This window comes from Tribolium castaneum, chromosome 5, assembly GCF_031307605.1.
Source record: "Tribolium castaneum strain GA2 chromosome 5, icTriCast1.1, whole genome shotgun sequence".
Taxonomy (NCBI): domain Eukaryota; kingdom Metazoa; phylum Arthropoda; class Insecta; order Coleoptera; family Tenebrionidae; genus Tribolium; species Tribolium castaneum.
The window spans coordinates 6483054-6500727 of record NC_087398.1 but is presented as its reverse complement, the minus strand read 5'-3'; the positions used below and the strand labels follow the sequence as shown (position 1 = coordinate 6500727).

At 41.5% G+C, this 17674-nt stretch overlaps 1 protein-coding gene across 1 annotated transcript; it reads right to left on the bottom strand.

Annotated features, from left to right (window-relative positions):
• Nucleotides 1-8309: 8309 nt before the first annotated feature.
• On the bottom strand, nt 8310-17665 carry Col4a1 (Collagen type IV alpha 1). Its single transcript, XM_064357002.1, has 11 exons — nt 17512-17665; nt 17414-17456; nt 14491-14973; nt 14201-14443; nt 13931-14152; nt 13579-13881; nt 13059-13526; nt 12628-13011; nt 10600-12574; nt 9304-10544; nt 8310-9254 (listed from the first exon to the last, which is right to left on the bottom strand). Exons 1-11 carry the CDS (start codon nt 17646-17648, stop codon nt 8997-8999), a joined length of 5757 nt encoding a protein of 1918 aa, XP_064213072.1. The 5' UTR covers nt 17649-17665; the 3' UTR covers nt 8310-8996.
• Nucleotides 17666-17674: the final 9 nt, after the last annotated feature.

Genomic DNA, 17674 nt, shown 5'->3' with positions numbered 1-17674 from the left:
AAGAGCTTTATGTTTTCGTTCTTACTTTATTTAATAAGGGGTGATTGTTTTTTGTTTATTTTTTGTATTTAGGTGTCTTATTAAGTGTTTTCATGGTAATTGTAAAAAATATAAAGCAATTGCCGTTTATAAAAGAAATCAAGAATAAAAAGAAAAAGCCTATTAAGTTTAATTGTCTTATTTTTATTTCTTTAAATGTATGTTTTCATTTTTATTTTTTTTCTTATTATCAGAAATATCAGAAAGATGTGTACTATGTAAAACACTGAGCAAAAATGTCGGTTGTCATTTAAAAAAAATTAACAATGACTTCAAAACTCAAAAACAAGTGACACCATAATTATCACAATGTGAAGTCTGAAGACTGAACGCTTTTCAAAAAAATAAAATATAACAGATGTGCGGGCTTTTCATTAGGTTCCGCCCGCACTAGTACAGGGAACAATAATAGTCTTCAGTTTTTTACTTTTTTATACCTAAGGAAATTTTTTTTGCATATAAAAAATTGAAAATAATGAATTTTTGTTTTTGATATTGGTATAGTCCGGAAGATTTAAAAATTTTCGATAAATTAAACTAAAAATAGCCTCAAAAAACAGTCAAGCTCAGCAGGACGGCACAGATCAGTAGTTTTCATCTGCTATCAATAAATAAAAATAACCTTGTAATATTTCCTGCTGCTTGTCGAAATAGAACACATTTTGTAAAATAAATTTAATCTTATTTCAACTTTGACTGGCCATAAATGAGTATAAAAAAAGACATTTAGTTATGCATAAAATCGAATTCATTTTTTTTTCATGTAACTGTATTTTGAAATTTTCGTTTATTGGTTTCCAGTAATGTCGGATATAATAGTAAACCGTACAATACAAATTGGTTAGCAGGTCTCTGCTTAGTGGTTAAAAATTCGCTGATTCCGCTAACTAAATTAAAAAAAAACTTGATCTAAAGTGCTAAAAACTTCAAAAGTCTAACCTTTTGAGCACTATTACCCGTATCTCATGAAAATTTTTCAAACAAATTTTTGTTATAGGATTTTCTAACTCAGTGTGATGTTCTTTATCACTAGAGGATAGGGACCCACGAGATCTTTATCACTAGATCTTTATCACTAGAGGATAGGGATCCAGGAGATCCTCCGAAATTTTGAATCACTCTGTGTATTAAATTTTATTTTGCAAACTATTTTTTTAAAATCACAGTGTGATATAAATAAATACGGACTTTGTTCTCCTTCTGTTGAAAACATGTTTTTTCTACAAGTTTTTGCATTTTGTGAGTTGTCATGGAAAACAGAACAAAGATACGTATACAAGAAACAATTTAGTAATAAGAAGAAAAAAATAGTACTAAGTTATTTCAGTCTGTAATGTTTGAATTTAGAAGTTGATTGTTTTACCAGTTAGGTATTCCGAATAAAAATTTGCAAACAGAACACATGTGAATAATGTTTTTTCTTAAAGTGAAGACCAGGTCTCCGAAGTATTACCAAACCACAATTAATTAATTTTAGTACCTGTAATACCTACGAATTTTTCTGCTCAGCCTGCATAAATAATATTAAACTCTTTTGTGATAATATTAAACTAATCCTGCGTTTGGTGAAAAATGTTCAGGAACTTCATAGGCGCTTTTTTGATCCGTGTATAATTTAAAAAAAAGCAATCTGTTTCTTTTCAAGTCTATCAAAATAAGGGTATTTTAAGGAATAAGGATTAAGAAAATTTCAGTTTTTCACGTGCTAGACTATTATAGCTCTAGTAGAATCTTAGATAGAGCCATGTTCATAAGTGTAAAAAACAAGTGGAAAGGACTTCTGGACTATCTTTTAAGTAGGAATAACTACGTGTGGATGGGCAGGTTATGACCTGGGCAACTAGTATTTTTTACATAAAAAAAATATTTATTATTATATTTTTTATTATTTAATAATTATTGCAACCACTGAGGAATTGTTGAGAAACTTGTGAAAACACAGCTTTTGTGATCAGCACATTAGGTTCTGGTGGAGTAATTCACCCGATCGTGAAAAAACCTCGTTAGAAACCTCGTCGATTCGCTCCACAAGCCTGGCGTTTCCTAAGTGGTTATCTTTGGCTTTGTTGCTTTTTTCCTGCTGCGGGTCTCAGGATTCGGCGGGTCAGTCTCCAATTTCGCGCTGTTGATAATTGTGTCCGGAAAGCACATGAAAGAAGCCGATCGAAGTGTTAAGAAAGTGTAACTCTACATATAGGGTGCAGGTGTTTGGAGACGCACCTGCCTCGTACATGCAGCAGCAGCAGCGGCGTACTCAGGTGCCCCACCCTCATGCCGCACAACCGCCACCGAAGAGGTCGAAAGTGTATTGTATTTTTCAACTCGGCGCACAATAGACGATGGTTTATTCATTTCGAAATTCAATGCAAATTACGTTTAATCAATCATTTTATCAATTGAGACGTTAACCCTTCCATTGTCTCGGAACTGTGCCATTGCGAGGATGCGAGAGGCTCAATTTGCGGTTCATCAGCTGTAATTTTCTCCGCTTTTTGCCGCGGACTTTATTACACTTATTTGAGAATAATTGAAGAGGTTTCGATATAAACGTTTAGGGTAATAACAGCATTGGGGAAAATACGAAAAAAATTGAGTAAACCACGAGTTTTTTCGATCTGGAAATCGAGTTTCCGGCATTTTCAAACGTTTTCTTCGGGACGGTTGCTCGCAGGTGTCGGAGAGGCGCAGGCGGCCCCGCATACACCGTGAGAAAACTCAAATTTACCACCCTTTCCGGTTAATTGCTCGATTGTTTTTGCCGTGAGAAAAGCATTCCTTATGCCGGATGAACCGAGAAGGTTTCCGGAAATGGGCAATCGACTCCGGTCATAAATATTTATTTTATTAAGGGAGTTTCAAGGGCACTGGACTCCTAATTAAAATGTACAAGATTTCGCGTCGGTTTTTGTCGCATAATCAGTATTTAATTATGTAATGGTCTGAATATGGGAGCAGATGTGGATTTGCAGCAGGAATTAATAGTTTTTTTCGTGGAAACTTGAATGTTAGATACGGAGAGTAACCGTCTCATCACCTGCTAGATTATTTTTTGACAATTCATGAATTAAAATTGAATTAATCTTCGCCAAATTGTCCATTTCACCTGCCGTTATAATAGTTCGCGCCGGTCGCTGAAATACATTGTTACTGCTGAAAATTTCTTAAATTCCTGATCGTGCATGAAAATCCGGGCATCTGCTAGAGCAATTCCTGATAATTGAGACCTCGAGCTCTTGCGCAGCTGATGGACAATGAAAACACCTCTTTAATAAATCGACATGAACAAATTATTTCCGGAGTTAAAACAATAGAAGGCAGGTGCGTAATTTGCGCTATTTCGAAATCTTTGCGAGGACAGAAGGCGAACGCTGTTTCGTTGGCGGCCAAACCGCAAAACTGGATGAAAAAAATTAATTACTGAATTTTTTCCGACCTGATACGTTAAATGTGCTTGCAAGATGTGGGGTATAACTGTTTCATGGCGATTTTTGTAATTTCTTTATTTGGCTCTGGGGGTATTAAGACATGCAAAGTACCTGCGTTTATTACTATTTCAAGGGGCCAGGAAATTGCCCCAATATTCCGAATTATGGCAAGTGTTAGGCACAAATGACTCACAACACTGGAGTTTCAATTCGACAAAATTTTGAGACGATCTTTATTTTAAATTTACTCAGATATTATTTTTCAGGTTTCTAACTCTAGGTATATTAACTTTTTAGAAAACAAAGCAAATGGCTCGCCTTTTAGAAAACTTTTTTCAAAATTAAAATGTTTGGTTCAGTTACCATTATCTTTGTTAAATTAAAAAAGTAAAGATGTCTATTATGCGGCAACTTTTTTAAAAATTATAATTTTCTAAATTTGGATATTTTTGATTGGAGTTGAACGTTTCCTGAAGGGGGAATATATCTATTTTCATCAGGAAAATGCAGTAACTCTTCAAATTTTTATTTCAGTTTATAAATTTGATTTTCCATCGGTTGGATTATTGCTTAGGTAGAGATGATATGATAGGTGTTTTTATAGAAATTATGAAACCGATAGAATTTATCCAACGATAACTCGTTAAAGAAACCGGAGATTAATCGGACATGTGCAATTTGTTTGTTTAAAAAAAGACTCCCTACTATGAAAACAATGCGTTCTCAGTATAAAACATCTTATTTATATTAGGGATGTCCAATTCGAAAATAACCAACCGCTTTACTAAGACCTTTTTATTGAATACCTAATATAAAATAAAAAATAAACAACAAACTTCTTAAAACAACATAAGAGGTTTTTTCTTCAAAATAAAAAATAATTTTGACTATTCACAACAAAACAGCTTTAACAGTGATTTTTGGTGAAAAATTGTGTCGTCTATTAATTTTTTGTCTTTAGTATGTAGTGTTTTGATGTGTATTATTATAAAGGTGGAAAATGAAGAAGCCATGGAAAAAATCGTATGTATGTGTAACACTTGAGGAAAACCTCTTCTCTTCTTTATATGATTACTGTTTAACTCATCTTCTGGAAAGAATACATGTCATTCCTTTCTTGATAGAGAGGTATACAAATAGCTATTTCTTTTTAATTTTTTTAATTTAATTTTTTAATTGTATAAAGCTTCTAAAGCAGTATGTTAAGAACTTTGCAGTTTTCAACCAAACTTTTTCCGAAAATTTGGAACTCTCTTAGTCTTCGTTCCGAACCCCATGGCTAATCCGCTTCGGCCAACAATACCTACCCTTCGACGCGTAAAATTAGCGAGTGCGCGGCATCTGGTTGGCGTGTGCTCTTCACTAGGGGTGTTCCGCATCACCAATAAACGCTCCTCAACCCCTAACCCCTCTAACGTGTAATTAATTTGAAGAACAAACATCCGAGTGAAAGTTTCCATTTGCTACTTTCACTGATTGATCCTCACCAAATGGCGTTTCTGTGGCATTTTTCGGAGAGAAAGCGAGATAATACGAGGGTGTGAATGTATAATTTTGGTGGTTTTTGGAAATCTTGGGAATACCATTCAAGTGGGTCAGATTTACTATGGGAAGAAACGAAATTACACGTTAAACGGGGTGCCTTCCGGTGAGGCTTTAAGGTGGTGATAAATCATCGTTCTTTGCGAATCGCCGGCAGCAGATGGCGCTGTTTAATAAGCGAATTACCTCTGATTGCGAGCAACGGGAACTTTTGGTTGCTTACACAGCAACTTATCTTCTCGTGGCGTGGCTCACCTGGAAAGATCCATTTTTGTCATCGCGAAATTAATTACCGCACGCGTGCTTGTATTTCCCGAGAAAAACGCCAACCTGTGCCATGAATAATTCACGTCAAAACAGTTGCTCCTTAATTGTAATTTATGTTACGCCCCTGAGTCCGTTTCCGCGTGCCTAGCCGACGCGGTAATGAATTGGTCGCGAAAAAAACGCGCTGAAATAATGAAAGGCGCAATAAAAATGAATAAGAGTCATAAAGCATCCAGCAAATTACTGTCATTAGGGAAATCTTTCGGGCCGACGCGGGAGATTTATAAAAGTAACACCCGGAATTGGGTTAATGTCTTTGTAATTTCGGCACGGCCGACGAATGCGATGCTTTATTTAATTGATAATTGACAGTGTCGGAGGAGATGCTTCTTTGCGCTGTCGAGAAGTGATAATTTTATTGCACGGCTCGTTTTGCAGTCACGCACATAGCGCATATGTCAAAAGTGGCAGCTGAAGATTGCCTCTTCGCAGAATCAAGCCACGAGGAAGAGCACTCGCCCCGAAACCGGCAGGAAGCCAACAGCTTTTTTCACGCACTTTTTCATGCACTCTCTTTAAACATACATCTGTGCAAATTGTTTCCACAAATAATACAGATACCAAATATTTATTATGACTTTCTAGCACCAGTTTTCATCAGAAAAATATAAACTTATTTGGCTCTAGAAATTTAAATTTTTGTTGGAACCTTTCGAGTTTATATCATCATGGATCATGGATTCTTGGATAATGCACCATGAAGAATAAATTTAGAGAGATTTTGACTTGAGATCTGTAGATACACAATAACATGGATTATGAATTCGACTTAAACACGGGGATTAAAAGTACATTAACTTCATTTTTTTAATATAAAATCTAAAAAACCAGTGCCTGTAGTACATGTTACCTTATTACTTTAATATTTTAAGCACGTACGTATCGATACAAGTGATTGTTTCTTTCGTAAAAATGCAAATTAGGAAAAATAAATGAATTTTGCTCAAGCATCTGTGTTTATTAATGCCCTGTCTGCCCCTCATTTCCACTTATCTTCGCAACTCAATTTCGGCCCGTTGACCGCTCAATCTTCTCTCCCCGCTCCCATAAATTTCCCACGTCTGTTTAAAAATTTCGCCTTTCGCTTATCACTCCATCGGTCCATTAATCCTGCGATATATCGTCGTCTAATGAAAGCTCGCGAGGGTGCGCATCTGTCAGCAATAAAACCCGAAAGTGTTTGTATTTTTCGTCCCCGCCCTGCGTGCCGGTCTTTGAAACATACATAGATAATTACAAGAAATATTTCAATTCGTCTCGGTGGCTTTTGATCGCAATTGAACGCATCTGCCGCAAGCTGCATTCGACGTCGCGAATAACCGCGCGACCATTCAAAGAAAAGATTTAATCATCGCGTATTGAAATGTGCGAAGACTAGTTATTGGTGATGATACGCGGAATTTCCGCTTTGTGCTGCAAGCTACGGGGATATGAAGAGATCCGGCGATGATTTATGGCGAAAACGGGCCAATTAAACCGCCAAAAAACAAAGAAGTTTGAAATGTTTCGAGCGACTCGTTAACTTTTTCAATAACGGTCGATACTGGTCAAAGACACATGCGTGTTGGGTCTTAATTTATGCGGGTTATGACGGGGTATAAAACATTCTTGGGCGTCCGGTTAAATATTTTGGCGGTAAGAAATGAGAGATTTATTACGAGAGGGATTACACACGGCGCTGATCGTAAATTGCGAGATCTGGGGCTTGCCAGGTTTGCGGGCGTTTGTTGCTACCGACAATTAATCGAGTTTGATGGCAATGGGGAAATGGTATTTTAATATCGGAAATTTTATCGAACGTGTGCGCTAAAGTGTGAAGTCACGTGCAAACGACACATGGGTGGTTAAGAGGTCACACATGCGTGACTAATTTTTTTGAAAGATGGTATTAATGATTATATTTTTACTTTTACGAATTGCAAACAACGCGATCAACTCAGTTCGAAATAGACGCGTATTTTGAGGAGCTTTTTATGTATGCAACCAACAATTTTCTTAATTCAATACCAAATCGGCAAATAAAGGCTTGTGCGAGAACTTAAAGCCTATTATTTAGCCATAATTGAAAAAAAACTTTCATATTTACGATTTGAAATTTTAATTGTAAATGTTTTTGAGTCTTTCAGAAAAATATTTGATTTTAATTTAAAATTTTGTTTTTTAAATTTTTCTAAAAGTATTATTATGTAGGTATAGTGGCGGTCAGCTCGATTTGCGTGTGCGTCATCAATTTCATTTTTTCATTACCAACACAAAACTATAAAAAATTATCAAAAACAATGCAAATTTAAACAGCTAAGGGCTATCTAAGGGTGGTATCCTTGAACATTAATTTACATGTGCACTTCGACAACACCGTCAAGTGTCACGAATTTGTCAAACTGACATTGACAGTAAATTATAGACGTCGTCGCATGGTTGTCGAAAGTGTTATCGGTGTTAATCGCAAGTATTTTCTGTTCGTTTATTGTGTTTTGTGATTTGCGTTTCGTTAGGTTTTTGATTCTGCGTTTATTAGTTCTTGTTTTGTGAATCTGTATTTTTTGTAACAACTCATAATTTAAACACTTCGTAACCTCAAAAAGTATTTGATAGTTTGTCACCGCTATGCCCCTGCTATGTAAACTTAGTGACAGAAATGTCAGATGACGCACACGCAAACGGAGCTGAGCGCTACCATACTGTCTGTGGTACTGTAAAATTTTGAACGAATGTTTTTGTAGATAACTCTGTAAATAAGCTAAAGGAATAAAAGGTATCAAAGATAATAAGTTAGTTAAATGTTGGATACGTAAAAAATGTCTTTAAAGGGAATTTCAAGATTTTCTTCTTAATTTTTCCAAAGCCGTAATTACTGTATGCAATAAGTTATATCAACTTTAGTTTTTTGTGCTGCATACATTTCTGTTGCATGATTGAAAATCGGATAGAGTATCTTTTTCTTTAGTGGAAAGGTGAGGAAATAAAATACGTAACGTTGTTTAAGTAATATTTATTTTACAATGGCAGTGTTTTAATAAAAAAAAGTTTAAAGAGCTGGAAAGATTACAAACATGCAGTGATATCTGACGAATTTGAAGTTTTGTAGCCACGTTGTTGACTAGAAGTTTAGAACGAAGAACAAAAAGGAATGTTAATGATGAGATTAAAAAGTGTAAAAGTGTGTGTTGGGTATAAATGGTAGAACAAGATCACTGCGGACTTGAAGCGAACACATAAATTATTACAGGGATACATAGCACCATTAAAATTATTAATTACAAAAATATTCTCTTTAAAAGATAACCATTCTGCTTAAAAAATGCTAGTAAAAATCACAGCGAAATTTCTAAGAACTGTGACCGCCCTAATTAATGAATTTTTCGCAAATACCATTTCATGTAGCCTTGTGGTATTATTACATACATACAACTTAAACTAAGTACTATACAAAACTCTTTACATGCTTTTTTGTTACACAAACATGGCACGGCAGTATTAAAACGTTACAAAGCTTATGATACAAAAATGCGAGTTCTCGTCCATCATCCGTACGCCCGATGTACAAGAACTCGAGATTCGAGGAACACTAGAGGTTGAACACATGATCGGATGGGTCATTCGCACCGCGATGCGACTGACCCATCGACTCGTCGAAAATAAGCCTAAGGTTTACCGGCGATATTACGTGTTCTTGATGCACACTTGGCATCGACTTATCCGGTCGCGGACGTTGCCGGCTTTCAGCGTCTGCTTCTGCGGCTTCTGGAACTCCTGGTAGGGCTCGATGGTCGCCAGCCAGAAGCTAAGAGTATTGGCGAAGTAGTGGCACGTGCCTTGGGCACCGTTGCATTCGATGAACGGCGAAGCCCGGAAATCTTCAAGGCAAGAACCCGGACTCACCAGGGACTGACCACCGCCTTCAGCGCCATCTGACGTGTGCTGCGAGAGAAAGGGCTTAAACTAAGTCCGTGACCGTGTTACTACTCACCATAATAAAACTGTAGCCAATCCAGAGAGAGCTCCAGCCGTGCGGACAGTCAGGCAAGGATAGTGATTGGCTGTGCACCGCGATGACATTAGATGGCGCTTCACAGACAACACACCTGGAAATGTATTGTCTTATAGCTGACTCTTCGACCGGCATCATTGGAATCGGGGCGCTTGTTGACAACCAATAAGACTTATCATTTCTGCTGGCGTAATTACAAACATTGTTGAAGTCGCAGAAAACAAAAGGCATAGTGTTGAATTTTCTCACACAAGAGCCGGCAAAGCCTAAGTCTTGTGAATGGGCTTTTTCGTTTCCTTGAACATAGAGTAGAGAATAGCCTTCCCATAGTTTCACGTGGCCGCTTTCGCACTGCGGAATCTCGATACTTTGGCTGTGTCTTACTAGAAGATTCCCCGTGAGGTAATCTCCGACTTGTTCACATGGAGCCCCCGGTTCTCCTTTGGGACCTGGTTCACCCACAGGGCCAGCAATACCAATCGCACCATCGAATCCTCTGTCCCCTTTAGGACCCGGTGGACCCGGGGATCCCGGTAATCCATCAACTCCTCTGTCTCCCTTTTCACCGGGGAACCCATCTCGACCAGGGGGTCCCACCGGACCCGGCAATCCCCTTTCTCCAGGTAATCCTGGCTGTCCTGGTACTCCTTTATCTCCCTTAGGTCCGGGGAAACCGGGCGGCGCTGGTTCTCCCTTATCGCCTTTAGGTCCATGGAATCCTGGAATTCCAAGGGCGCCAGGAGCGCCAGGTGAACCTTTTTCTCCAGTTGGTCCAACAGGTCCCGGGGGTCCAGAAATTCCGGGATATCCACGGTCACCCTTTTCGCCTGGATACCCAGGGGGTCCTTGAAGTCCAGTTATTCCTCGATCGCCTTTTTCACCAGGTGCTCCAATAAGGCCGGGTGGTCCTCTGTCACCTTTTTCTCCTTGAAGACCAGGAGCTCCCGCGTAGCCGTCACGTCCGGGTGGACCCATATTTCCTGGAGGCCCGACAGGACCTGGAAAACCTCGATCGCCTTTATCTCCTTTAGAACCTGGGGGTCCGGGAAGTCCAGGCGTTCCGGAACGGCCTGGAAGACCCGGAAGACCTCGATCTCCTTTTTCTCCAGGGATTCCGTGCAGACCCTCGCGGCCTTGCTTGCCGGGCATACCGGGAAGGCCTTTTTCGCCTTTTACAGTAGCACCCGGAAGTCCGGCAATTCCGGGAAAACCTTTGTCACCTGTGATAAAAGTTTTAGGCTTAAATTTAATTCTGAATGTAAACTATGAACTAACCTTTTTCACCCGGGGCGCCTATAAATCCAGGTTCACCTTTAAGTCCCGGAAATCCAGAATTTCCTTTCTCTCCTGATAATCCGGGTTGACCAGGGTATCCCCGATCTCCTTTCTCGCCCTCTAATCCACGCAATCCAGGAGGTCCCGGTTCTCCTTTGTCACCCTTGACCGTTACTAAAGGTCCCGGAGGGCCGCGTTCTCCAAATTCTCCTTTAGGACCAGGAAAACCGACGGGACCTATAGGTCCTGGGGGTCCTCTTTCTCCTTTGATGCCATCAAGACCATCACGGCCAGGTGAACCAATATTACCCTTTGCCCCCGGGAATCCAGGTGGTCCCGGAAAACCGATATCACCTTTGTCTCCTTTTTCTCCAGAGATTCCATCAATACCAGGAGCACCTCTTTCCCCAGGAAATCCCCTGTCGCCTTTCATTCCTGGTAATCCCGGGAATCCTGGTTCACCTTTAAGTCCAGGAATTCCGGGTCTGCCATCAATTCCGGGATTCCCGGGAACACCCGGTTCTCCCTTCAATCCTGGAATGCTTTGTCCTATGGTGCCCTTATCTCCTTTAGGTCCTGGGAAACCTTGTCTGCCTGATAAGCCTGGGGGGCCTCTTAATCCTGGAATCCCGGGTTCCCCTTTTTGTCCTTTTTCAGAAACATCCCCTTGATCGCCTTTTTCTCCAGGTAAACCTGGCAAACCTGGTTCTCCCTTAAAACCGGGCATTCCGGATGGTCCTGGAAGTCCGGGAAATCCTGCGGGACCAGTATCGCCCTTTTCACCGGAGTATCCCACTAATCCTGGCATTCCAACTAATCCTTGAGGTCCTGGCGGCCCTGGAAACCCTCTATCTCCTTTTTCTCCCTGAGGCCCTGGCAGTCCGTCCATTCCTGGTTGTCCTGGAGGCCCCGGACGTCCAGCAGGACCTTGAAAACCTTTTGGTCCTTCTAATCCTGGTATTCCGGGTTCTCCTTTTCTTCCTGGGAATCCAGGCAAACCATTAGCTCCCATTTCTCCTTTAAGTCCAAGTTCTCCTTTTTGTCCTTCAGGACCTGGAATACCTGCTGTACCAGGTATTCCGGGCGGTCCAAACGGACCAGGTTCTCCTTTTTGTCCAGGAGGTCCGGTCAACCCATTTAATCCGGGAACTCCAACATCTCCTTTTTCTCCCATAAGACCGGGTAATCCAGGTTGACCCGGAACACCGGTTTTGCCTGGCAAGCCAGGTAAACCTTTTTCCCCTTTAAATCCAAAGGGTCCTGGGGGACCTGGTGGTCCAATTGCTGGAATGCCGGGCTCACCTTTCTGGCCTCTAGTGCCTGCCAAACCGGGAATTCCCGGAGCCCCATCTCTGCCCTTCTCTCCAACAAATCCCATTGGGCCTCTGTCACCTTTTTCTCCTCTGGGACCAGGTAATCCTCTTGGCCCACTGGCTCCAGGATTACCCGGCTGACCTGGAAGACCTCTAGGACCTGTCGGTCCTTGAACTCCCGGTTGGCCATCTATTCCTGCAGGGCCTTGTGGTCCTGGAGGGCCTCTTGGACCAGGAGGTCCGCGATCACCTTTTGTTAATAGCTTCCAAGTTTCTGGACATCGTCCAGGTAGTCCTTTTTCTCCAGGTGTTCCCTCGTCTCCTTTTTGTCCAGGACGTCCAGGCTGACCAGGAAATCCAGGTTCACCTTTCACACTTGTGCCTTTTTCTCCTTTAACACCAGGAATACCAGGTTCTCCAGGTCTACCATCACTGCCGCGATAACCGTCAAATCCACGGTCTCCTTTTATACCCGGAAATCCAGGCAAACCAGGCTCCCCTTTCGGTCCAATTGAGCCAGGTAAGCCTCTAGGGCCCTCCGGTCCTGGTAGACCTCTATCACCCTTTGGTCCTCTTTCTCCCTTTACTAAATTAATTGGAACAAACGCCGGTTCTCCTGGAACTCCCGGATTTCCTTGAATACCCGGAACACCATCTTTCCCCTATAAAAATACTTGTTATTAAAGTAATATGGTCACTTTTTCCCAATACGTACTGGGGGTCCCGGAGGTCCTTGTCGTCCCGGTAATCCATCGAGTCCAGGCAATCCAGGAAAACCCATAGCTCCCGGAGGACCACGGGGCCCAACATCTCCATCTCGTCCATTAATTCCTGCTTCTCCTTTTTCCCCTTTAACTCCCGGCAAACAGTCAATACATCTTCCTCCCCTGTCTCCCTTTTCTCCCGGTATTCCCGGATTACCGTGCAATCCCGGTCTGCCAGGATTTCCTTTCTCACCAGGGGGGCCCATAGGACCTGGTGGACCGGGAACACCATTCAGAGTATCTCCAGGTGCACCACGTGGTCCAGGAAAACCTTTCTCACCCTTTTGACCTGGCTCACCATCTAATCCAGGTTCCCCATTATCACCTTTTGGTCCCTTGAAACACATGTTAAAAGATTTTCAAAACACAAACAATGATTTACCATGATTGATAGTCCTTTTTCTCCTGGGAACCCCCGGGGTCCTTGGGGACCTATTGGCCCAGGATATCCTCTGGGTCCATCTGCACCCGGAAATCCAATAGACCCAGCTTCACCCTTTTCACCTTTCTCCCCAGGTGCTCCTTCAGGACCCGGTCTGCCATTGAGTCCTGGACCTCCGGGCGGTCCAATTGGCCCCCTCGGTCCTGGATCTCCCGGAAAACCATCCATTCCTTTAGGTCCCATTGGTCCGGGGTAACCCCTAGGTCCTTGAGGTCCGGGAGGCCCTGGGCGGCCTTTACCACCACCCGGTGGTCCTGGAGGTCCAGTCAAGCCAGGGAAACCAGGTGGACCGTCTTTTCCAGGCTCTCCTTTAAGGCCTGGTCGTCCTGGTAATCCAGGTAATCCTTCAACTCCTCGATCTCCCTTTTGGCCAGGGGGACCTGGAGGACCGGCAAAACCATCTCTTCCCTAAAATATTGTGAAAAATAAATGGTTTTAATTAAAGAAACTGGTATCGTACTCTTGGTCCGGGTGCGCCAGGCAAGCCTTTTTCCCCTTTCATTCCAACCATTCCCTGAGGTCCCATTTCGCCTGTAGGGCCTATGTTGCCTTTGTCACCATGTAATCCTGGAAAACCGGCATCTCCCTTTTCGCCCTTTTCACCTTGAGGGCCAATGGTAGCAGTTTGGTTTCCAGTCTGATAACTGTTGCAACTTCCTTTTTTTCCACGTTCTCCCTTACTACCCTTATCACCTTTAGCACCTTCAAACCCAATTCCCATGTTACCTTTTGAACCCTTAAGACCTGGAGGTCCCCTAGGACCCTAAAAATTAACTCGATCTTTCATTATACCCTAAAAATAAAATATTTACCGGAAGTCCAGTTTCACCACGTGGTCCTGGCAAACCTTGAGGTCCAGGCGGTCCTGGATTTCCAGAAGGGCCAGTCACACCATCTCTTCCTGGTTCACCCTTTTGTCCCTTCAGATTAATTTCGCAATGGGCGGCTTCACCTTTGTCGCCTTTAATACCGGGCGTTCCGGGAAAACCTCTAGGTCCTTGTTCTCCAGGCAAACCATCAAGTCCAGGAAGTCCCTAAAAATTACCATCGGAAAAACCGTCATCGTAAACGGGATGTCTTACATCGGTTCCGTTACAACCATCAAGTCCGGGAAGTCCAGGATGGCCGGGTGGGCCTTGCAAGCCTGGAACTCCGTTAATTCCGGGAAATCCTGGAACACCCATTTTGCCACGTTCGCCTTTAGGTCCTCTCGGACCGATGGGACCTGGCTCGCCTTTGTCCCCCTTTGGACCCATTATTCCTTCCTCGCCCGGGAAACCACGCTGGCCCTTTTCTCCGGAAATTCCAGGAACTCCCGGGATACCCTAAATTTATTATTGTAGTTTTTTTTTTTATTGAAATAAAAACATACTCGGTTTCCTTTTTCGGCAAAACACTTCGGAATGCAGCGTTCACTTCCGTTTTTAGGTCCATACGCGCTTCCCGGCGCGTCGAAAATGTCATAGCTGCTGGCGTATGGCCGCCTGCTTTGATATGGACTCGAGGGGCTTGGTTTGTATCGGCCATACTGGTCATATTGGCTTTGTCTCTGGCCCGATTGTGACTGGCCATAATAGTCTTGACCACCGGTGGGAGCCTCTGTTTGGCTATAAGACCCCACACCCCCCCTCTGATAACTCCCCCTTACTTCGTAGCTTCTGTTGGGAGTTCTCTGCCTTGTATCGTCATAACGATAGGAAGGACTCCCAGTGCTGTCAACCTCGGCAGACGACCCTCCATATTGCCCCCCTTGACGGTACGTTCCTCCCGTGGGATAAGCCCTATTTTCGTAAAAAGGATAAGTCCTTCCGTACACTCCCGTCCTGTTTTGTTGAGCACCGTTGCTGAGAAATTGCTGCGAAAGAAATTTATATCAGCGGGAGTTATCTCGAAACCTGATTTTAAATTGCCATCACGGAAGAAAAATGACCGTCCTGTGCCGCTTTCCAAAATGCAATTAGTTGGCTACAAGAACCGCAACTCATTTTGATTAAAGGGTACCATTTAGTACCACCACACACCAAATTGCATTTAAGTTCGTTCAACTTTCAACAGTGACAAATTTGACCATCCAGAGCTTTTGGCGAAAAGCCAACAAAGATATAAAAAGAATTAAGGACTTGAAAATGTAAACAATGGTGAAATGCACATGCCACCGGGTGATCTATTACGAAGGCAAATATTATATCAGAGGCTTCCTTTTGTAAACAAAGCGTTAAGACGAGGCTCCCGAAGCTAAATTTGGGACGTTTACGGGAACTTTTTCGCACCGATTGTAAAGTTTTGTCTATTTCCATTACTTGCAAAAACAAACACCTACTCAGACTTGAAATGAGAAAACTTTTATTTCAAATTGAAGCGACAGGAAACCGTGACCACGTTAGATGTCACTCTCCAATCTAATCACAAGTTAAAATTAGTCAGGAAACTGTAACGACACTCTTCTTGCCTTATCTCCAGCGGCGGCTCTCGAGGGAAGGTACAAAAATGTACCATTCTACAAATATTTGCTTAATCTACCAAAAATTACATATTGCCTATTAGGTAAAAGTAAAAAGTAGGATTAGGAATTTTCCTGCGTTATCCTAATTCCAAAATAAAAACTCTAAACTGATTTTCTAAAAAACGGCTTTAATTTTAGTTTAGTTTAATTAGTTTAGTTTACGTAGTTTAATTGCTTTCTACCCAAAATGATCAAAGAAAAAAAAATCAAATGTTCAACAATCGGACAGTTTGTCATGTTTTAAAAAAATATACATAATCATTTCATCTGTTTTAAGTTAAGCAGTAATTCAGCGAATTGTTTCAGCCATAAAAGTTACGAATACTCGAGGTTACATCAATTAATCGTCTAATTCTGGACGGTTTTATTACAATTAATCATAAATACATACGGGGTGATTGATTTCAATCCCAAACACCATATACTTATATCGTTTCTAAAGTAGCTAATGACGTGGGGAATATTAATAGGTACACGAAATCACGACGATTTATTGCAGGGATGTGCTTTTTCCCTTTGTTATTCAAGCTACACTGACTAAAAATTCACTCATAAGTGTGCAAACAAATAGTATTACGGTCCATAAGCAGGGAATATACCGAAGTATTACATTACCTACATCTACCATAGCTTTGCAAAAATTGTTTAAAACAGCTAGCCACACGCAAACCTTAGTTTTTTTTTGCATAGGCAAGTTTAAAGTCAAGGATAATCCTATTTTTCATATGTGGTGTTGAAAATGATCAGCCGATATGTAAAATAATCAGAATTTAAAATTTATTTCTTCTTTTGTGCTATCTTATAGGAGTTTTTCAGGACTGCTAGTAAAAATGTTCTATTAACTGAAATTTTCTAAAAAGAACAAACAAAATTTTTTCACGTAATTTAAATATACATATTTATTGTTGTCAAGGGTGATTCATAAAATAAATATAGTAAAACACAACCAAACTGCAGTTTAGTGCAAATTTTTGTAAAATCACAAATACGTAAAACTTGGAGATATCCTAATAGGACACTTTAAAATAGCTCTATGGTACAACATTTTTTACTCATAATAAACAAGAATACTTAAAAAATCGATTTACTTTGTCTTTGTAAGCTAAACAAATTTAAATTTTTCAAGAGAATAGAAATATCCAAAAAAAAAATTCGCTGAATAGGTCACATACGACAAACGATCTCCATCCACCAGATTATATTCGAAACTTTAAACATCATAATTCATAAATATTCAAATTTTCGCAAAATTGCTTTTTGTTTGCTTAAAAAATTTTCGAGTCGGTGGCAAGTGCTATCCCTCCGCCGAGCGCACGTTTAGACTCTTAAATTTTTGAGTAGAAAAAAATTACTTGATTGACTATCGGCGATCCGGAATGACAAATCGAGAAAGTCTCCGTGGGCCGATTGAAAAATTGTGGGCAAAGCCAGTGGCGTAGCTTGTCGTTAATCGACGGAACTCGTCACGTTTCAGATGGCAGATTAGTGAAGGACTTTAAATAACTATAGCACTAAACACGCGCCCTAAGCAAATATGTGTTCAGTGAGTTTAACGTCCGATGGGCCTATTTCACACCCATCACGATTTCTGACCCAGTTTTGGGAATTTGGGACCTCTTCCGGGTCCGATATTCTTAAAACGAGGAGATTTACTCGGTTTAGTCGGGCCGTAAAAACGAGCAAACCAGATGTGCTCTAATGGTTTTTTTCATTCATCGCACTGATGGCACATCAATTAACCCGCGCGTTGCGTAACACTCATGGCATGAAAAAAATTAAGGGTGAGACTTACCCCACTGACGCACGTCCACACTCCGAGCACCGTGACCACGAACCTGGAAAAAACCCTCACTCGCAGTTTTCCGAAATTTCCCGAATTCCGGGACTTACCCAACGCGGCCGGTCATCGCGACCTCTTCCCCGACTGGGGAAGCACTCACTCTCTTGATGTGAAGCACACACGCGTGTCCGCGCGTCACTGAAAACCCTACAAGAACTGGCTCCGAGAGCCGGAATGGGTCCACCATCCAGCCTCCTGCGCGAGGCAAACTAG